The sequence below is a fragment of the Ctenopharyngodon idella genome, chromosome 3, assembly GCF_019924925.1.
Source record: "Ctenopharyngodon idella isolate HZGC_01 chromosome 3, HZGC01, whole genome shotgun sequence".
NCBI lineage: Eukaryota > Metazoa > Chordata > Actinopteri > Cypriniformes > Xenocyprididae > Ctenopharyngodon > Ctenopharyngodon idella.
Genome location: NC_067222.1, coordinates 28,659,957 through 28,683,642, shown reverse-complemented (window position 1 = coordinate 28,683,642; position 23,686 = coordinate 28,659,957). Strand labels below are relative to the sequence as shown.

The following is a 23,686-nucleotide window of genomic DNA, read 5'->3' as shown; positions in this document are numbered from 1 at the left end:
GTACAGAATTAAATAATTGGCTCCTTTTCAGTTCATAAATTGAAATTCAAATTGATTTGGCCATGAATCACAGGAAGTTGTATTGGAATTTGAATTGGAATGGCAACTAATGCATTCTGGGAAATGAAGTGTTATTCCACCCTTTTCTACAAAAGTTAATTTATTAAATATGATTAACAATACATACACTACTGCTATTTAAAGAAGTCTCTTATGCTCACCTAGACTGCATTTATTAAATATACAGGAAACAGTAGTATTGTGAAATATTTCAATTAAAAATAACTGTTTTACGCCAGTCTTCAGTGTCACATTATCCTTCTAATATGCTGATTTGAAACAAAGACTATAGATATAGAAAGACGGTGCACTCCTATTCGTTATAAATGGGAAAAACTGCAACACACAATATGGCGAAATATGTCCCGCCTTCTAAGTAAATGAGCCAATCGCTGATTGATAAAGTTGTTGCATCACGTTCTCATATAGAAACCTGAGACTCTGGCTTAGGACTGCACATACACATTGGCTATTCTAGCCTGAAAAATAAGCTTTTTTTTAACGCTATTTGAGCATAAGAAACAACATTTATGGGGCTGTTCATATCAGATTTTGTTGCTGATTTGAAATATGCTATTTAATTGTGAGTTTGGCAAGTAGTTTGTGAGATTTCAGGATACCCCCATTCAAATAGATAGGACTTGGTCTTGGACGCCCGAAATAGCTGCTCGGAGGCGTTGCAAATATGGCCACCGAGTGAACAGACTTTCCTTGAAAGGGACTTTGTTTGAAATCTTATTATCAATGTTGAAAACAGTTGTGCTTCTTAATATTTCTTTGGAAACTGTAATACATTTATTTCAGGATTATTTGATGAATAGAATAGAAATTCAAAAGAACAGCATTTATTAGATAGATAGATAGATAGATAGATAGATACAGACAAACAGATATCTGTCTATCTGTTTTTCTATCTATCTATCTATCTGTCTTTCTATATATTAACATTCTCAATTTAGTTCTAAATGGTGCACAACCCTGTTATATTGACATTTAAGTAAAAAAAAAAAAATCTGTTAGAAATGTCAGAAGGAGTGACGTTATAGTCGAGTGAGTTATATCCTCAAAATATTTTACAAATCTTGTAGTATTTTCTGAACGTCTTTTAAAATTGCAGCCATTTTGGAGAAGACAGTCTGAAAGAGTGGGATCTGAGATCTTAATTAGCCCCATGGTGGAGAGTTGTCGACTCAATGGGGGAGTTTGATTTGTAGCTTCCCCTAAGGTGCGTCTATGTGGAAGTACAGCTGTTTTCAGTTCTCTAATTTGATTTCTGTTATATAACCAGACCAGAATCCTTCAGAATACACAGTAGAGATATGAGCTTTTGGCATCTTTTGCTGTGGGAATATATTTCTGATAATTTCTATACAAATGTGACCTTGTATGGTGTCTTTTGACGGGCCCATTTCACGATGAAGAGAGTATTTGATTTAATGACATAATTGGAAATTCCCAACACTTCAAAATAGGAGAAAATGACAGGGAAAAGAGTATCAGAAGTAGGTCACTGTTATTACCCACGTCATGAAATATGGTGCGGCGGTTATTGTTTTATGAGCTCCTGTGTAAAGATGGCTGATGGAGGGAGGGAATTAAAATGACTTGCTTCCATTATTCAGAGGAGATTGCAGAATAACTCTCTGAGGACTGAAACTCTCTGAGGGGCCGAGCTTGTGTCTTAGTTGGTTGATTGGTATGTGCTCTAACAAGCAAGATCGTGAGGTCATGAGAGACAGAAGTGAATATTGGTGCACACATGTCATCCTGTCCTACCTGTATGGTCTCTCACACGCATAGAGCGTTACCTGTGGAAGGGCACGTATATATGTACGTGTGTGTGTGTGTGTGTTTGTGTGTGTGTGTATGCGTTTGTGTGTATGTATCAGAGAGAAATTGGCCGCTCCAGTTTCATGGTGTAAAAGTGGGACGGTCTGTTCCTTGGAAGTTTCCCAGTATAATGTCCTGGGGGCCGAGATACTGAAAATATCTATCTATATAGATGCTTTGTCCTACATTTAAGTGAGGGTGAAAGAGAGAGAGTGTGAGAGAGAGAGAGGGCAGAACACCTGAGAGTGTTCAGCGATAAAACAGAAAAGCCATTTTAGGGATGGCAGAAGGACTATTCGGATTTTCCAGATGAAAACTCACAGGTGGTCCTGACGGTGAGAGATGACCAGTTGGTTGTCCTGTACATATGACTATTGCAGTTGGTGAATAAAGATAAACTTCAAGGGCTGATGACTGACAGGTGTGTCCAGGGGCGTAACAATCACTATAAGCTAGTTTAAGCTGGTCTCCCAGCCTGATCAACTGAAAAGTTCCCAAAAGTTCTCTAAAACCAGCCGACAGCTGGGAGACCAGCAAACAAGTTTAAGGCTTAAACAGACTGAAATTTCTATGAATTTTGGTGTAAATAACTGCTATTTCTCAAAGTCTCAACACTATAAAAAAGAAATTGAGAAAAAGTTAAAAATAAATAAGTAAATAAATAAAAGCAACATGTTGCACCGGTATTCACAATTAAAACGACAATAATAAGCTCTAAGTAAACAACTTTGTTTGACCTGATTTTTTTTTTTCATTAACTACAGCTAATGCAAAATGTCTCATGCAGTCAATAAATTCTTGTCAAGACAAATATAGATAGCTTGCTCAGCAAATCATCACTAAATAACACACACATTAATGGTTTTATGTCATTCTTAAAAAGATTGTTCACCCAAAAATGAAAATTATGCCATCATTTACATTTCAAAACTGTATGACTTTCTTTTTTCTGTGGAAAATAAGATATTTTGAGAAATATCTACAAATATCTCAAAATATGTTTTTTGTCCATACAATAGAAGTCAATTGTAAACAAAACGGTTTTGCTACAAAACATTTTGGAGTCACATCAGGGTGAGTAAATGTGAGGGTGAGAATGTTAATTTTTTGAGTGAATTATCACTTCAGTATGTAGTAAACTACAATAATTACTACTTTTGGGATCTTGCAAGGTGAAGATCCCAAAACTCAACACAAGCCTCAATAATGCTGATAAAATGTTAATGCTTTTATTTCCACAGCATGTGAAATTAACGCATTTCATCATCTACAGCTCTGATTGGGTCACACTCAGTGATCAAAACTAAATAGAAAACAAACTCAAAATAACAGGAAAAGCAAGATTTAAAAAGACACTCTACATGACATGATGGCAACCTGAGGTGCTACGTCAAACTTTAGAAACCTCGATACCGAGTAATTGCTCGACAGGCGCCATAACCTTGAAGCTCATTAAAATTGTGTAGAAACACAAAGTAGAAGTTCGCTTGGACAGAGTAAATGAGAGAAGGGACCCATGGGAGGAGAGCAAAAAAGAAAGATACTGTAGAGGGAGAGATACTGTTATCTTGCACTTGTTATCGCTCTGTGTTTCACTCTTGCCCTACAGAGGGCATCAATCACTTCCTTTGTCTTGATTTATCTCTCCTCCTCTGCTGATGATTAATTGAGATATGCTCAGTTCATTGTGTGCTCTGACATCCTTCATGTCCTTTCCAACTCTGTCCTTAAAGGAAAAGTTCACACCAAAATTAAAAATCTATCTACTTACTCACCTCCATGTCGCTCTAAACCCATATGCTGCATCTTTTATGCAAAAATTATTAGTTTATAAAGATTGAAGTTGGCATGAAATGAAAATTCATTTTGTAAATGTTAGCTATCGATTTTATTTTGAACAATTTATCCTTGCATACGTTTCTTTTCTTTCTTTTTTTTTACTTCATAATTTTTAATCAAAATGGGTCTGGTGACATATACCAAACGTCTCCAATCATTTAGTCAACTCGAATCCCTCCACAATCAACTTCAATTTCTCATTAATTTTTGAGTGCAACGCCCACATCTCAGAATCAACAGCTGATGGATAGAACCAACATTTTTCATTTCACTCGGATGTACGTCACAATGCAGAAGAAATGATCTGTAGCTACTTCAGTTTTATTGAATTCACAGGAAAGGTTCATTTAAAAATGAAAATTCTATTTAATTACCTCCATATCCCATATGTTCATAGTAACTAGGGGTTGTTAAGCTCTGAAAAAGACAAGAAAATAAAAAATGATAGTATTTTTATTGTATTAAAGGGATAGTTCACCCAAAAATAAAATTATCCCATGATTTACTCACCCTTAAGCCATCCTAGGTGTATATGACTATCTTCTTTCAGACGAACACAATCAGAGATATATTTAAATATCCTGGGCTTCTCCAAGCTTTTTATGGTAGTGAATGCCGCCCGAGATTTTGAAGCCCAAAAATAATGCATCCATCCATTATAAAAGTAATCCACACTGCTCCAGGGTGTTAATAAAGGCCTTCTGAAGTGATGTGTTTTTACAAGAAAAATATCCATATATCCAACTTCATAAACTATAATAACTGGCTCCTGGCAGTTCAAACAAATAGGGCTGGGCAACAAACTCAAGCTCCTCTTCTCTTATATCCAAATCCTCTGATATTTCTCTTTAAAAATTCTCATTTTAGAATTCTAATTCATGACCGGTGTTTTGTTTTGCTCTATCCTCTGCGCCTCCGTGTTCGTCATGTGTCGGGTCAGAGGTTACTCTTCTGCCTGAAATTGACTTGCATACGGCCATTGCCGGAAGTCAGTTATTGTGTTTGTCTGAAAGAAGATAGTCATATACACCTAGGATGGCTTGAGGGTGAGTAAATCATGGGATAATTTTCATTTTTGGGTGAACTATCCCTTTAAGTTTTATTTGAACATTATTGGAGTATACAGGTGTTGGTCATATAATTAGAATATCATCAAAAAGTTGATTTATTTCACTAATTCCATTCAAAAAGTGAAACTTGTATATTATATTCATTCATTACACACAAACTGATATATTTCAAATGTTTATTTCTTTTAATGTTGATGATTATAACTGACAACTAAGGAAAATCCCAAATTCAGTATCTCAGAAAATTAGAATATTGTGAAAAGGTTCAATATTGAAGACACCTGCTGCCACACTCTAATCAGCTAATTAACTCAAAACACCTGCAAAGGCCTTTAAATGGTCTCTCAGTCTAGTTCTGTAGGCTACACAATCATGGGGAAGACTGCTGACTTGACAAAAGACGACCATTGACACCTTGCACAAGGAGGGCAAGACACAAAAGGTCATTGCAAAAGAGGCTGGCTGTTCACAGAGCTCTGTGTCAAAGCACATTAATAGAGAGGTGAAGGGAAGGAAAAGATGTGGTAGAAAAAAGTGTACAAGCAATAGGGATAACCGCACCCTGGAGAGGATTGTGAAACAAAACCCATTCAAAAATGTGGGGGAGATTCACAAAGAGTGGACTGCAGCTGGAGTCAGTGCTTCAAGAACCACTACGCACAGACGTATGCAAGACATGGGTTTCAGCTGTCGCATTCCTTGTGTCAAGCCACTCTTGAACAACAGACACCGTCAGAAGCGTCTTGCCTGGGCTAAAGACAAAAAGGACTGGACTGCTGCTGAGTGGTCCAAAGTTATGTTCTCTGATGAAAGTAAATTTTGCATTTCCTTTGGAAATCAGGGTCCCAGAGTCTGGAGGAAGAGAGGAGAGGCACACAATCCACGTTGCTTGAGGTCCAGTGTAAAGTTTCCACAGTCAGTGATGGTTTGGGGTGCCATGTCATCTGCTGGTGTTGGTCCACTGTGTTTTCTGAGGTCCAAGGTCAACGCAGCCGTATACCAGGAAGTTTTAGAGCACTTCATGCTTCCTGCTGCTGACCAACTTTATGGAGATGCAGATTTCATTTTCCAACAGGACTTGGCACCTGCACACAGTGCCAAAGCTACCAGTACCTGGTTTAAGGACCATGGTATCCCTGTTCTTAATTGGCCAGCAAACTCGCCTGACCTTAACCCCATAGAAAATCTATGGGGTATTGTGAAGAGGAAGATGCGATATGCCAGACCCAACAATGCAGAAGAGCTGAAGGCCACTATGAGAGCAACCTGGGCTCTTATAACACCTGAGCAGTGCCACAGACTGATCGACTTCATGCCACGCCGCACTGCTGCAGTAATTCAGGCAAAAGGAGCCCCAACTAAGCATTGAGTGCTGTACATGCTCATACTTTTCATGTTCATACTTTTCAGTTGGCCAAGATTTCTAAAAATCCTTTCTTTGTATTGGTCTTAAGTAATATTCTAATTTTCTGAGATACTGAATTTGGGATTTTCCTTAGTTGTCCGTTATAATCATCAAAATTAAAAGAAATAAACATTTGAAATATATCAGTCTGTGTGTAATGAATGAATATAATATACAAGTTTCACTTTTTGAATGGAATTAGTGAAATAAATCAACTTTTTGATATTCTAATTATATGACCAGCACCTGTAAATGCAGGCTTCATGGGATGTGAAAATTATCAATGAATAAGGTTTAATCTCGGTCTGTTCTGCACACAAACCTATAGCTTCAAAAGACTTTTTTGTTGTTTTCAGAGCTTTACAGCCACTTTATTTTCATTATATTGAAAATAACAACATTAACTTTTTAAAATCATCTCCTTTTGAAGAAAGAAAGAAAGAATGGAAGAAAGAAAGAATGGAAGAAAGAAAGGAAGGATTGAGGTCTGTAGGATTGAGGGCAGAATTTAGATTAACATTAACTATCCCTTCTAGGTCCCTTTAGCTCTTTTTCATTCCTATTTTTCTCTATTTTAACTCTCTCTCTCTCTCTCTCTCTCTCTCTCTCTCTCTCTCACACACATATTTCCCTGCCATTATACACCTCTTCCCACATGTGAGTTTAGCTCCTCAGTGTTCTGCTTTTTAATCTATCTGTTCAATTCACATTTCTCTCCTCACGCTGTGCCAGAGTTCCTCTTCCCTGGATCCAGAACCTGCTGAGACTAATCCCTCTCTATCACCATCCTGGCCTTCACTCTTTCTGTCTTTCATTCATTCTCTCAACCTAGCTCTCTCCACCCTTCTCCTTTTGCCCTCTATCTCAGCTCCCTCCTGCCTCCCCTCCCCTCATCTCCAATCCCCCTCATCTGTGATTAGTCAGCAGGAAAAAATATACTTTGTTCTTTTGCCAGTTTTTTTTTTTTTACTCTTTCATTTTTGTCCTTATCCATATGCTTTTTCAGATTCTGCCAGCTGCTCTACCTCTGATCACTGCTGTTATCCTTCTTTTTCCAACCTCCTCTATTTTACTCTCTGTACTGTCATTACTCCCTTAATCATGTTTTTATTTTTTATTAATTTATTTTTGTCTGTTTCATTGCTCTGTTGAACAGGGATTTTCTAGGTGGCCAGTAGCATGTATATGGTCAGTGCGTCTGCCCAAATCACACCCCATTTGTGGTTCTGTTTCTTGGTTTTAGGGCGCCAGTCATAATAAAGGAGGATTGCACAACAGCACAATTTCACAAAGCTTGCCAAAGGGCCATTAGTTTGATCTTTGGTTGTAAATAAGAGGGCTTCGTGTTTCATTTATTGTATTTCTTTCATATTGCCCTCTCTTCCCACTCTATTTCTCTCTGCCATTGTCATTTATTTTCTTTGACAGTCATATTATTTCTTTTACAACCCTTTAATGTTCCCATCACATATTTTTCACCCTTTTTCATCCCTCTGGTGTTTATCTTCTCCATTACATATCGCTGTTCCTCCTCTTTCTGTCCCTCACTCATTGTCAGATCAGGTCAGGCCTGTGATTATGCATCAAACATGCCCTGTTTCATAACACTTCTCTGTTTTTTGTATTCTGTTTTATGCAGTCACCTTTCACTTTAAAGGCATCTTTACTTGGCGAAGTCAGAATAAAACGGAAGTTGTGATAATCTTTTATAAAGTATATCCAAGTGAAACGGCTTTACGAACAAGAAAAAAATGATTGGATTGTTGGATCATTGTGGGTTTGCTATTGCTGTGATGTCATGTTAGTGACAGGTTGTCCTGCCCTCACGCCAGTAAACACATCAGAGAAGAGATGTCGCTGCAAGTTATTTTGATTAAAGATTGATTAAAGAGGGCATGCAAATTAAAAAATAATGATGTGAACAGATAAACCATTTATAATAAATATTGCAATATTCCATAGAAAAATGAGTTTTGATTTCATGAGGGCTTTTCACACTTGAAATAGTTAACCCTGGGTCATTCTAAACCCTGGGTAAACGGAATCCTGGGTTATCTTTATTCACGTTTCACACTGCTCATAATATCCCGGGGTTAACAGTTAATCCTGGGTTTTCATAAGCTGCCGTTTCACACTGAACATTCCTAAACCCCGAGTTAAAGTCCTTGTTTGAATATTCGCGGTGTCAGTGTCACTGACTGGACAAACGCAGCACGTGACCTGTTTACATAAGGCTCTAGCTGAGTGAACTTTTTGAGCTATAAAGGTAAGAATGAAACGGTCTCTTCTTCACTCCAGTTGTTGCGTTTTCCATCGCCTTTTGACATTTTTACTATCATACGCAGAAACGACTGTTTATGTATTGCACGTTGTTTCCGTGTCTGCACAAAGTGCGTGAATATAACACCATGTCCTAACCAGACGCACCACGACACGCGATAAAAGGTATCTTTTCCATGTTAATCGGAGTTTTTGTTCTAACCAGCCGTGACGGCGACTCACGAATATTCTATTTTAGAAACGGTTTCTAAAATAAAAAAGCGACGTCGCGGCTGAAACAGCAACACAAAGTATGGCAATGATAATATCAGGTACTGTTTATGTGCTTTATTTAATGTTAAAAGCGTCTAACGTGAGTTTGAATATCATTCTGATGTTCCCAGCTTTTTAGCTGTAATGAAAACAACACTGGCTAATTCACCTCAGATCTTGAAATTAAATAAATGGGCACAAGAACATTCAAACTCAATGCGAACAAACAAGTATATTCTATGACAAAGATTGGTTCAGTCACTCTGTATGTACTTTAATAATGTTTAAATGGTGTAATATTTATGAATTTTACTATGTACTTTCCCATTTCATTGTGTCTGCTGTGTTCTTGCCGAGAGAGCCTGCCCACACTCTCTGATTGGCTGTGGTTTTTGATTGATTTTATCAAAAATCACGTTGCGTCTAGTGTGGACAGACAAATTGCTCGTTGCTGGAATCTTATTGCATCGCGTCTGGTTAGGACACGGTGTAAAGCCGGGTTCACACTGTGCGATTTTGGCCACGATTTGGTCGTCTGAGACAAATTTTGAGAATCCTAAAAGATTCCTGTAATCCTAGGCTAAAATCTGTAGTCTTTGATCATTAGTTTGACTTGTTCACCGACAGCTGATTAATGACCGTTGCGATCAAATTTTACCTCCGACGAAATTCTGGCAGTGTCAGAAGATTTGGCGCACAGTCCTGCAGTGTGACTTCTCCTACGACAAACGTCAACGCGATGATCAAAATTAACGCTAGAGATGTCTTTGTTAGCCACCATTTCAGTCCTGCGTGTAATGCAGCTCACAGTCACCGAACGTGTGTGTGTTGATGATGTAAAACTCCGGACAAGTTTTCATGCGCACGTCCGTTTTTAACGCGTCTTGACTGTTGTAGTCTGACATAAATGACAGCTGAGATCCCACAGTGTGACATGAGGATAATGTTCGTACAGTCTGACAAACAACAATCCTAAAGGACTATTATAAATCGCACAGTGTGTACCCAGCTTAAGGCGTGCGATTGTTGTTGGTTGCTAAGCATCTAGTAACATTCTAACACCGCATCGTTTCACACTGTACAAGTTTGGCACCGCAATGCGGGGTTAACACCGCAAAAGTGGTGCTAACCCTGCTCCAGCAGGTTTCATAACCCCGGTTAAAAAGCGGTGCTAACCCTGCATCTAAATTACAAATGTGAAACGCTCAAACAGCTGATATTCATTGTTTGTATCACTCTACTGATCAAACAAGTCAATCAAACACGTGCTTCTTGGAGACGTGCTCTGTTAGAACTGCTGAGGCTTCCTTTGGATATATTTTTGTTGGTGGAGCAAAAATAAACCAAGTAACTGTCACTACTGTCTAAATTGTAAGTTATACAATATTAACTAATTATTTATCAAACTATTGTATAAAACAATCTCACACATTCATGCTGGTCTTAACATCGTTTAAATGGTATGTAAACTGCTTCAGATGCAGTGCCTCTGCCACTCTGCATTGCAAATGATAGGCTACATAAATAGCATAAAACTCATTCATGCACTAAAATTGAATCATGCTCATGCATAAGCACATATGAACCTCTGAGAAAATAGAAGGCAATCAGTGTTGTAATTGCATTGCCCACGCACACACAATCAACTTCTCTTTTCATAAACATTCGAGCTTAAAATGACTGATGGTCAACAATCTAAGGGTCAGAATGTTGCATTGAACTCGAAGGAAAGTCCTAAAGCAAGTATTAAGACACTGTCAGGAAGCCTAGCTGTTTCACTAACTCTGTGGGGCACTTCACAACAAATCCACAGGCTCACAGCTATTATGATTTGTGTGCTTTGTTGAAGATGCAAATTGGGTGTAATTGTATTTGGCACATTGTCAACTTTGATAGCGCCGCTCGCTGTATATTTTACACAGTGTTGTTTTTTTTTTTTTTAATTGAATGACTGAAATTCTTCATGCAGCTAAGCTGTTCTAGGGCTATTTTCCTATCGTTCTGAATAGTTTGCTTCTGCGCTGAGGATATGGGCATGTGAGACAAAGAAATTATGTTGCTGTACCCCCAGGAACAGCTTCTGAATTAAGTGTCTGCAGAGACATTAACACCAGCTGCCCTCCAGTACTGAGTCAATAACCCTGGTGGCGGGCAGGCAATGATGTCTTGTTCAGTGCTTCAATTGCTTCCTATCTTTCTGAGGTAAAACAGGGCTTCTAATGAAAACTCAGTTAAGGTGATGGCAGACACGGACTTTGGGAATCTACGTTAGAATACATGGCATAAATTAGACATAAAAACAGCAATTCAACTTTTCAGTCAAATTCTTGATGATTGCTGATAATTGTATTCAATTAAAAAGGTGTAAAATAGAAGAGTTGTCACTAGTGATCTCAGACTGTTGGACTCCATTGTATCTATATAGGGCAGGAGTTGGGAGTCTGGGGACCCCCAAGGTTCCCTGAGGGCATCCTGGGGGGGTCTGTGAAAAATTTAAGAGAAAAAGAAGACCAAATGTATTTTTATGGCTGTGAAAGTTAAAGGGGTCATATTGAAATCAAATCAAAACATGAGAAATCTAATTTGGCTTGATCTTATATAAGAGGTCTTTGTACCACTAAAACATCCTGCAAGTTTCAGAGTTTACAATGTCCTCATTATAAACAAAGCATTTATTTAAAGGCACAGTATGTAATTTTTCACCGCTAGAGGTCACCTATTAAAGGGGACCGATTATGCCCCATTTTATATGATGTAAAATAAGTCTCTGTTGTCCCCAAAGTGTGTATGTGAAGTTTTAGCTCAAAATACCCCACAGATAATTTTTTATAGCATGTTAAAATTGCCACTTTTTGTGGTTGAGCAAAAACACGCCATTTCAGTGTGTGCCCTTTAAATGCAAATGAGCTGCTGCACTGACCTAAGAGGGCGGAGCTTCACAAGCTGATTCTCCGGTGACAGGATTCAGTCAGGACGCACTATAATGTCAGAAACTGCGCATATATGCTGCATGGAGATAGAACAGGTTTAGTTTAGTTTAATTACGGTTATAACTTATATTGTCTTCTTGTTTTTATCCACTATATTACTACAAGCCTGTGGCACCGTCTGAATGATGGCCAAAACTTTACAGATGAGTTTAATGTTTATTGTACTTCACACAAAATAATAAGCGTCCGTTTTCACTCTAGAAAATCACTGTAAGTGCTTAATAAAACAGTGCATTAAAATATTATCCATAAACTCTCTCTCTTTCCCTAGTATTATCAACAACATACACAGCAAATTACACAGAAACACTCGTTACAACTAACAGTAAACATATATATAAAGATCTTATGCCTTTTCGGGGGTGCTTAATAAACCGGTAAACTTTATATCCGTAAATCAACTCCGATGAACTGTAATAAAGTGCTCAGTCACTCTGGAGACTGTAAGCTGGATCACAAACAGTTTGTACTTATATATCCTTGAGTAGCACATTTTTAGCACAACCTTGGTTTTGTATTGTCCCTTTGTACTGACATTCATTCACAAAGCAGTCTGGTCTGAAATGATTTGTGCAGACATAAACGAATTTTGGTAGAATTGAGGGAGCATTTTCTTGGAAAACAAAATTAATCCACCTCGTCTTCAGCGGCTCAGATTTCGTAAATGGAGAGAGCTATGTGGATTAATCCATCCAGCTACAGAACACCTAAAACGCTTGGGAGACGTTCTCGTCAGTGCAGCAATGGCGGACTGCACAACTGACTGTGAACTCGCTCAGGGCGGTTCTATGTTAAAACGGCAGTGTCTGGCAACATTCGTGGATGGGGCCTGAGGCTAAAGTGATGTCACATTGCCAGGGATCTGGAAGCGGCTTGTTCTGAGACACTGCTTATGATTTATGGGGATTAAAAAAAAGGAGTGGTTGGAGGGTGGTTGTGTACACACACTGCCAACACACATTTATGTCCAAACACCATGCAAAAGTGAATTTTGCATAATAGGTCCCCTTTAAAAACAAAGGTGTAGCTTGATGATGCCTTGATTTCGCGAAATCATGGGAGGTGTTGTCTTCACGTCTACAGCCGGCGGAAAAGAATCTGATGGGACTCGGGCAGAAATCCTATTCATGGATGAACTAATGTATTAAAGATTTATTAACATTACTGTAGTATGAAGCAGGGTGTGGCTGAAAGCCGTTGGAGTGGAACGAGGCCGTTGGAGCGATTGCTAATGAGAGACGAGTGCGACACACGGCTCAAGAGCAGTGGAGCTTTTATTATGCAGCAGACAAGCACTTCCGCTTCTTCCGGTCATGAGTATGTGGGGTAACACAGCGCTGATTTATCATATTAGATACATTTGTGTGTTAAAAGTTGTTATAATGCTACTCTATGTGTTCGCTTGGCGGCTACTGTGAGACACTTGTTGCACACTGCAGTAAGCTAGATCGATATTAGGCATGGTAACACATGGTACTTGTGGTAAATCAAGAAAACAAGATTTAAACAATAAGACTTACTGTGTTGAGCTATATAACAATGATTAGTTTTCTGTCGATGTATCCAAACATCTGCTCACCTGTCTAATAAAACACATAATATATTAAAGCGTCTTTGGTGTTTCCATGGTTTCTACAAAATAAAACCGGAAATTGAGGGTAACGCGGGTATGATGTCATTGATAGACGACGCACGGACATGGTCCGTGTCATGGTTAAAATTGCTTATTTCTCTGGATTTAAACATTCTTGGAAACATTTGGGACAATGTAAGTACACAAGTCAACAAAATATATGACATTGTTCTAGTGGTTTTTGGATATTTTAATTACATACTGTGCCTTTAATGAATCAGACTTGTGATATTTGCATATGCCTGCCTCCAGACATCTACAAATAGTTTTACATCATCGCACCATAGGCCCCGCCTACTGGCATTCAGTCGTCTAACGGCTGACTTGCCAACGCCGGATGCGAGCGTTGCCACCGTCGTGTCAAAAGCATTTAGAGCCCATTATAATCACTGACGCTGTCTAACTGGAAGAGTGAGCGTAAAGGTACGTTCGCTTTGAAGCGTCCTGTTTAAACAGCTTGTTTGCGTCCCTGTACAGACTTGAGATGGATACCAGTGTCAGGAACAAGTAGATGGTTTATTTTGAATTTCGTCCTGGATCGCATCTGAGAATTGTTTATTCAGAGAATTTAATTGAAGATTTTTTTTTTTTTTTTTTGTAAATCAGGCACAGTGTAATGACTTCGCAAAGAAACTTTTGTTGAAAGATGAAGCTATTGCAAGTAAGTAAACGATTTCATAATGCTTCATCTGTAAAAAAACTATATATGCAAAAAAACAAAACATAAGTAAACCTCAAGGAACATATTAAAATAATAATAATTTAAAAATCCATGTCATGACCCCTGTAATGTATTAAATGTAATGATTTTCTATTTGCATTGCAGTTATTTTATTGTAATGCCAGTGCTAGTTTCTGACAGTAAAAATTCAAAAACTAAAATTTGCATATAGTTTTGGGGAAAACGTAGGAAATTTAAGCTCTGTAAAAACTTTAAATACTATCTGGGAAAAATCTTTACTATTTATTACATTATTAAAAGAGTTTTAAGTTTACTGTGATTTTTTTCACGGAACTACTGTATATGCAGATAGATTTCTTAAAATATTATCTGAAAAATAATATTATCTATTTACTTTTTATTGGGAAATCTGCATATAGTTTTGTGAAAAGAATCACAGTAAACTTAAAAAAAACGTTTTCAGTTAATATTTTAATAAATTGCTTTAGTACAATTATTTAAGTTTGAAAACAGTTATTTAAATTTGTTGTCTGTAAAAAAAAGCATATATAAATAGTTGTTTATAACATGAATATGAGCTGCCAATATAATATGAGTTACTATTGTGGAAAATGCATCATCATATCGCATCACATCACATCAGGGATCATCTTATTTGAGAATCCTTGGCGTCAAAATGTTTGAAAATCTGTGTGCGAGATTTGATTTTATGGGTAATACTGAACACTTTGGGATGCCACAGCAGACTGGCACAAGAACAAGACACATTGTCATACGATATCCTCCACATCTAAAGTGTGGGTGCAGCATCTAAGCCCTTACAGCAGCTGTGGGTGAGTGGCACTACAGAGAAGTATTTTGTTCCCTCAGCTAAACACAGTAATCCTATTTTGAAGAGGTCTGTTTGAAGGAGAGTGCCTGAGAGTGCTGGGCTACAGTGGTTTTGTTACTGATCTGGGACATACGAGAAGTTACAACACTGTGCTGTTTGTGTGTGTGTGTGTGTGTGTGCACACAGGGACGGAGACGAGTCCTGTCTGTGCTGTAATATGAGAGATGCACGAGTGCGTGCTTGTAAAGAGACAGAGCCGGTGGAAGCCAAGCGTCTTCTCTCTGTTGTAATACAAGCAGTGCTTGACTGTCTGTACATGGACAGTTCACTCACATCATTGTAAGGAGTGTGTTTGTTTTGCATAAGGGCAAGTGGGACATGAGCGGTGGTAGTCTATGAATGAGAATTGGCTTCTTGCTGAGGGGCCGGAAACTGTTCTTGAGTTTATAACCAGCTAGACGGCGTGCGATGGAATGGAACAGAATGTAGGTGTCTTCAGAATTTGAACTGTTCTTAAAGGGACTGTTCACCAAAAAACAAAGCAACCAGAAAAAAAACTGTATGACTTTTTTTTTTTTACTTTAAAACACAAAATATCTGTTTGTGTTAATTCAATACAATGGCAGTACATTGTGATTCACTTTAATGCTTAATAAGGCACCCAAGAGCATCAGCAAAAAGCAAAAAACTGCATGCGGCTCACTGAGTCATTTTCAAACTGCTCCTGTTTTGGAGAAAAACAACCAAATATTTCAGTCAAGAGATGTTTTATACAATTTTATGTGCACATAATAAAAAGTATCTAAAAAAATCCCAATAATATTTTAAGAAAACAACCCTATATTTAAGCAATGTTATAGATAGTTCTGAAATATACTGTTTTTAGCATTATTTGAGCACAAGAAACCGTTTTTACACCACTCATGTCAGTTTTTTGTGTTGATTTTAAAGATTTTATTGAAATGTTTGAGTTTCACGTTTCTGCCACATACTTGACTGAACTGTGAAGCTGGTGCACAGAATGATGATGATCACAGAATTTTTGGGAGAAAAAGAAAATTTTGGGAAGTAGAAAATTTGGGAAGAAAAATTTTTTGTCATCATTTATTCACCCTCAAGTTGTTCCAAACCTGTATTAATTTTTTTCTTCTGTTGAACACAAAAGAAGATATTGTGAACAATGTTGGTAACCAGACAGTTGACGGCACCCATTGACTACCATAGTAGGGAAAAAAAAAAAAAAAAAAACTATGGAAGTCAATAGGTGCCGTCAACTGTCTAGTTACCGACATTGTTTAAAATATCTTCTTTTGTGTTCAAACTAGATGCATGCGCTGTTGTTTTTTTTTGCAATAGGCAGACACCTGTAACCATTGCGATGTCTTGCTTATTTTTTCAGAGTTTCCTGCCGTGAGAGCCACGTTTTCAGACCGTGTTAAAAGACGTTTGTCTTGATTCTGTTCCATTTCACTGAGTCTCAAAATGTAATGCTTGTGGAACTTGATGCTTAAAATACAGAGACATGTTGTGAACTTGTGACAGTCAAAGATGTCACTCTAGTGCATGTTTAAAAATGCTGCAAAATGCAAGAACACGTCCTGCATGAACGGCCTGTTGCAACTTGGTGGGAGCCACTGAGTGATGGAGTGATGTGGGATTGTTTGTTCTTTTATATTCTCTCGAACTCCTACTTCTGTTCTCTCAGTCTGCTCTCTCCTCCTCTCATCATCCACCTCTCGCTATTTCTCATGCCTGCACTCCTCCTCTCTTTTCACAGTGTGTCTCTGGGGATGATGCCGTTGCCGCTGGTGCCACTCTCCCTGTCGCCATGACAATGCCGCTCAGCCCCCTCTCCAGCGACGAGGAGCAGCAAAGGATGCTGGGAAACAGTCAACACCTTTATCCAGGGGCGGAAGAGGAAGAGGAAGAGGAGGAGGAGGAAGAAGAGGAAATGGACGATGACGGCGTGGACGAGGAAGGCGAGGAGGAGAACGGAGAGCTGGAGTTGGATGATGAAGAGGAGGTGGACGATGAAGATGACATCAGGCGAGGACCAGGGCGTTCGAGAGGAGGCAGGGAAGAGGGGCACAGGCAAAAAGGCACAATGGCTGGACGACTCCCAGGAGACAGACCGCTACGACCTGGCAACCCGGGCCACGCGGCCAACCCTTATTCGTCCAACCCTGGACCCACCCACCAAACTCCGGCTAATCAGCAGCAGCAGCAGCAACAGCAGCGGAAGCTACGAGAGCGGAGTTCAAGCAACGCACCTGACGACACACACATAGCTATGATGGTCTTTCGGATTGGCATTCCTGATATCAAACAGACGGTTAGTCACACACACACAAACCCACACCTGTTTCCCAATTACCCACTCATACGCTATGCAATATCCGTCTTTTGCTAACCATGCCTGGTTGAGCCCACAGCATACATATTAACCAGGCAGTCAGAACGCCGCCAAACACCATTCAAAAATTCAATTAGGCGAATACTGGGAGAGATACAAGTATACAAATCTGAAAAAAAAAGGGGCAGGAATAAATTACACAGACTTGGAAAAGCTGTTCTCAAATGTTCAGTGCCAGTGTGAACATCTGAAAGTGTGTTCTGCTATGGCAGGTCAGACCTCGCTCTCCTCTCAAAAGGGACAGATGTTTTCTTGGTCAATACATGACTTCTGCTGCACAAAAGACCTGCTATGCTTACACTTACCTCCCTTGCAGTACCTTATACATGTATAAATGTGAATAGACTTTGAAATAGATCCCAGAGCGCACCAGCTGGTGGGCCACACACTCAACAGATGCACATATAGTGCTGCTGCTGCCACCACAAAGCAGTCATTAGCACTTTCAATAAGTTTGTTTACATGCACTTTAAAAGTTGGATTTCACTCGCTCTAAAGCAATAATTCATCTTTTTTACACGCTTAATCTCTCACCAGTCCAATTTTCTCAAAAGTTGAACTTCTTGATGTGATTGTAGTTCGGCTTTGTAAACACATCGCATTCTCCGAAAACAGGGGTGATGTGCAATGTGTCTTTAGTCCTTCAAATATCCAATTAAGCATTGTACCTGACAGACGTGTAGATGAAGACTGCAGCTTGACTTTGCAAAGAGCCTCTGTAGCTCAATTATTGCTGCATATGTACACTTCAGTTCAAAAGTTTGGAGTTAGTAAGATTTTTTTTGGAAGAAATTAACTATACTTTTATTTAGCAACGATGCATTTAATTGATACTAAAAACATTTACTGTATAATATTTCTGTTTCATATAAATGCTGTTCTTTTGAACTTTGTTCATCAAAGAATCCTGAAATAATGTATTATTTTTCCATAAAATAATTAAGCAGCACAACTGTTTTCAGCTCTGAGGACTGGAGTAATGGCTGCTGCAAACTCAGCTTTGCCATCACAGGAAAAATTACACATTAAAATGTATTAAAATAGAAACAGTTATTTTACATTGTAGTAATATTACTGTTTTTACTTGAAATAAATCAAATAAATGCAGCCTGAGCATGAGGGACTTCGGTCAAAACATGTTACCTATCGCAAACATTTGAGTAGTAGTGGTACTTATGGTGCTTTTCCACTGTGTGGAACGACTCGGCTCGGCTCGGTACGGCTCGGCTCACTTTACTTTCGGTTTGATTTTCCATTGCAGTTAGTACCGCTTCAAAGTGGGTGGGATTATAGACTGATCATTATAGTTGCGCCGCCTTTACTGCCGTGGATACGCTCCTCATCTACCAACGAGTCTGTACCTCGTCTACTGACCACGATACAGCCATTTCTTTTTTCAAGTTGCGTGCGACAGTCGTTTAAAGCAAGTTGTTTTGCAAACAAATGATACTGCGGTGGCTGTTACTGACTATTTAAGTCTAGTGGGTTTGGTGTCTTGTGTTTTAAATCCAATGATGTTGGTTGTGACGATTCTCTCTGACCAATCAGTGATCTGCAGTGTTTACATGTCACATTTAGTATCGGTTCGGCACGCTTGGAACCTCCACCGCAGCGTTGCCAAGTCTGCAGTGTTTGCCAATTGGGCTACTTTTACACTGTTGCCGTGGGTTGTTTTTCATGTCTGGGGGTTGAATCGACCCAAAATAATGCGATATTTAGCCCCTAGAATGCGAATTTTATCAGGGGAGCCCCGCCAAAAACCCGGATTTTACCCCCTGGAATGCAATTTTTACTATGGGACCCCCCCGGAATGTGATTGGGCTAGTTTTGGGCTAGTTTTGAGGAGCAATTGGGCAGGTTTTGTTATGAAAACCTGGCAACCCTGCTCCACCGAGGTCGTACGATTTAAGCGAGCCGTACCGTTCCGTACCGAGCCGTCCCATGCAGTGGAAAAGTGCCAAAAAGTGAGCCATACCGAACCGTACCGTGCAGTGGAATAGTGCCATTAATAGTGCCACTGATCGAACTGAACTCAGTTCAGTTACATTCAGATTAGTTTCATCAGAACTGAGTCCACTGATTCACCACTGATGCTTTAATTATTCAGGACTCATTCATGTCAGAAAGAGTTTCAAATAAATCATTGACATGTCCAATTACTTTGAACTCTTAAACCATATTATATTTTGTACGTCTCTTTATATGTTATATGGTTTTACGGGATTCTGATTGCTCAGGAATCTATATTTAAATATGGGCTGACGCTGGCGGGATCTGCTGAAATTGCCCCCCAGTGAACACTCATACGATCTGTGTGTGCTCGCGTGTGTGCTTGCGCGTGTGTAAGTAGATTTTATCCAAACGTGTCCTCCATGCAGATGTGCAAACGTCGGCAAAATTCTGTTTTTCCCAGATAAAGCAAAAAGAAAGAGCGAGCGAGAGAGAGAGAGAGAGAGAGAAGAAAACAGAATAAAAGAACAAGGGAAAGTAAGTAAAAGGACTCTAGTCAAACATCCAATGGTAAAAATCCTGCCCAACAAAAATCCTGTAAACAACTGAATGACTTTCAAATGAAAACAGACTCAAGGTGACCTCAACTGTTTTAGATTGAGAGGAAGAGAGAGGATCTGGGTTTAAAGTAGCCCAGTGAAGCTCTTTTTCACAAGACTGGTTAAGAGGTTGTGATTTGAGGAATGAAATCACCAAGGCTGTAATCCGTTTATTGTACATCACAAATTAAAGCAGCCACTTTTAATTAAAGTCACTGTGGACCCGTTTGCCAAGAGGGATGCAAACGACGGCACTGCTCCCTCCCGAACCAGAGACACATGACAGTGTCTAGTATGTTTATAGATGTGCTTCACTCCTTAGAATGTCAGTAATGAGGTTTACTTTCCTATCATGCTCCCCAGCCCGCCCTATAGCTGTGGGAAGTGGCAAAAGATTAATGATTCATGAATAATATGATTATGCTTGATAATTGAATTAAAATGGTTAGTAGACCTGGACCCAGAGTGTTCTTTCAATGGCAGTCAAACTGAATGCAGCTCCTTTGCCGCCCAGTCGACCAATGACTCAACAGATTGTGTTTTTATTACTTGCTATTTGGCACCATACAGTATATAATGTATACCAATTCAATCCAATTCAATTCACATTTATTTGTATAGCACTTTTCATAATACATATCATTTTAAAACAAGCTTTACAGAAAATGCATGTGTCTACATTACAATTTAGAGTGATCTGTTATCAGAGGTGACTAAGTAATATATTTCAGAAATGTACATAATGCAGTTAGCCAACATCATGAATTAATGTGTTTTTTAATATTATTTATGTACTATTATAGTTTTTATTATTATTTTGAATGAGCTTTTATTTTATATTTTCAGTTTATTTAGATTTTTAGTAATTTTGTTATGTACATTTGTTGTATGTACGTTTTATTATTATTATTTTTTTATATTTCTAAATAGTTTTAGTTCATTTTATTTCAGTTTTAGTTTGTTTTATTTCAGTTAGTAATTTTACTACTCCAGCTTAAACTTATTTCAGTTAGTTGACAAGGCAACATTTAATAAGTCATATGTAATATTTTTATTTAATTTTATTTCTGCTTTATTTAAATTAACATATATATATATTTTTTTTTTTATATTTCTAGTTAACCCCTTAGCATTCCTGTAAAAATTGCCTATAATGCCTAAAATAGGCACACCCAAAGTAAATTGCATGCTGTAAATTGCATGCCATTTGGAGTGTATGCATGGTTTTGGTCTCTTTTGAAAGGGCGCTACAGCAGGTTAATAATAACGCTGATGATACATCATAGAATAAATGTGGATAAATTGTGAGCTTTAGACATAGCCAAGCAAATATTTAAGTCATACTTTTTCTATAAAAATAGAAACAAGCTGGCCATCGACAAATTAATTTGTTTAAATCACTCAGTCGGACAGGATTTTATTCTTGCAAACAACTGCCAAACCACAAGCACAGGATTGTGAGATATCTGCATTCAAATATAGACCAGATGGAGGCATTTAAGTAGACTGAATGTTGATCTAGATGAACGTTAGATTTGGATGTGCCTGGTAAGGTGGCATATTTAAGGCTTCAGACAGCCTTTCTCTGTTTGTCTTTATCTTTTTATTCTCAGTTTTTAGTAAAACTCAACAGTATTTGCTCTGCTTTTCCCCCTCTCTCCTATTGTGGGATTGTGTAAGTAATGTAGGTGTGCGTATGTGCATATGTGTGTGTGTGTGTGTTTGTGAGGGGGAAGTTTGTGTATATTTGTGTGCGAGTGAAAGAGAGAGACAATGAGTGGTCTCTTTCTTAGTTCCAGTTATCCAAAGCTGCCTATTTAGTCCAACAAGCCACTAGCAAATTGTAATTAGTATAATATTGGTAGATAGATGAAACAGGATGGCAGTGAAACACCTGGAGGTGATCTGAGCTGGATCGAAACACTCTGCCAAACATTTTGTCTTGTGATTTCAGCCCATCTGCTACACCTGCCTGTGCAAAAATGATATATGACTCAAATGTTGCAATATATTTTCATAGATTTTTTTATTGTTTTGACCTATTAATTTTTAATCAAAATGTCATAAAAATGGATCTTCCAGTGAAACGACAGACTTCTGACGTATGCCAGACTTCTCAAATAATTTAGTCTTCTTAAACCCCGCCCCTTTCTTACAATCGACCTCAAGCTCGCAATCACATCTGACTTCATCCAATTAAAAAGCAACAATAGAACCAAGTTTCCACCCTACTTTTTTTTTTTCCTTTTTTGATAATTCATTTTACTCAGATGCATGTCACAATACAGAAGAAAAGATCTGTTGCTACTTCCATTACATTGCGACTTTGTTAAAAAAATAATGTGTTATTGATCTGTATACATTAAGATAGGCAGTCAGGTGCGGAAAACTGTCAATGCCGTGTTATTTAAAATACCCAGAATGAGATTCGTCTAACATTCAGATTCTGTTTCATGTCTTTCTCTCCTATGCCTTCCTGATTTCTGTTTTGCCTCAAACCATGTTCTTTTGAGTCTCTCTCTCTCTCTCTGTTTCCTCTGTGTGGAGTAATATGTCCACATAATCCCAGTACATTAGGCCTGCTCTACATACCAGCTAATTCACCCTCAATAAACTGCAATTGCTCGTTAATTGTGGTTTAATGAGTTCGGGGAGAGACAGGAGGTGCACAAACACAACTGAGCAAATGTAGGGCCGCGGGAATGCCCACTCACCCTGTAATGCACTAAACGCTTTTGGACACAGATTTTTACATCGGACTTCAAAACAGTTCCAGAATTGTTTATCGTACAAAATGTCCTTGAAATCAAACATTGAAACGTATTAATATTACCGCAAACTGGATGGGAACTGCAAGCAAAATGATTAACATGACAGAATAGGAAAGCTGACAGTTTTCTAAGTGCATGTGACTGTTTTTCTTTTAGTGGAACAGCTGTGTTGGCAGTGTGGGGTGCTGAACCCTGAGGGGCATCAGGGCAGTAACAGAGCGACCCTGCGTCTCACACTCATTAACCACAGAGTCTGCCTGCAGGTCTATGAACCAGTGATCGCTGAGAGAGCTGGAAGCAACAGCAAAGAAGTAAAGATGGAGGGAAAGTGAGCGGGATGGAACAAGATAGGACAAGTCAGGAAGGGAAAATTTTATTAAACTGCAAAAAAAAAAAAATCTTTATCAGTATTTTGTCTATCAAAACATCCTTAAAACAAGATACATCTACTGTACTTGATAACCAAACTTCCATAAAATTATAAGACCTGTTTTCTGAGAATTCACTACTGCTCCAAAATTTGAAGTCAGTCAGATTTCTTAAATGTTTTTTAAAGAGGTCTCCTACGTATACTCATTAAGGCTAAATTTATTTGATTAAAAACAGTAAAAACAGCAATATAGTGAAATTATTGTAATTTAAAATAGCTGTTTTCTATTTTAAAATATTGTTTTTTAAATGTAATGTATTCCTGTGATAGCAAAGCTGACCAGCATCATTACTCCAGTCTTCAGTGTCACATGATCCTTCAGAAATCAGTCTAATATGATGATTTGATGCTCAAGAAACATTTATTATTATTATCAATGTTGAAAACAGTTGTGATTCTTAATATTTTTTGGAAACTGTGATACATTTTTTTTGCCAGGATTCTTTTTGTAACAATGTTAAAGTCTTTATTGGCACTTTTAATCAATTTAATGCATCCTTGCTAAATAAAAGTATACATTTCTTTCAAAAAAATCGTACTGACCCTAAACTTTTGAATGTATATCGGCAATTTATATCTTTTTTTAATTAAATTTGTTTGTATTTACTTCTTTGGCTTTACTTTAAAGGATTAGTTCACTTTCAAATGAA

General features: G+C 38.2%; 1 protein-coding gene across 4 annotated transcripts in view; it reads left to right on the top strand.

Moving 5' to 3' along the window:
* LOC127509137 (SH3 and multiple ankyrin repeat domains protein 1-like) overlaps window positions 1–23,686 on the top strand; it is a 90,195-nt gene that overhangs the window by 24,245 nt on the left and 42,264 nt on the right. For all 4 annotated transcript variants that reach the window (XM_051887637.1, XM_051887640.1, XM_051887638.1 and 1 more), the window contains one exon: window positions 16,651–17,205. In XM_051887637.1, the coding sequence (XP_051743597.1) occupies window positions 16,702–17,205 (504 nt within the window). In that variant the 5' untranslated portion in view covers window positions 16,651–16,701. The remainder of the gene's footprint in view (window positions 1–16,650; window positions 17,206–23,686) is intronic.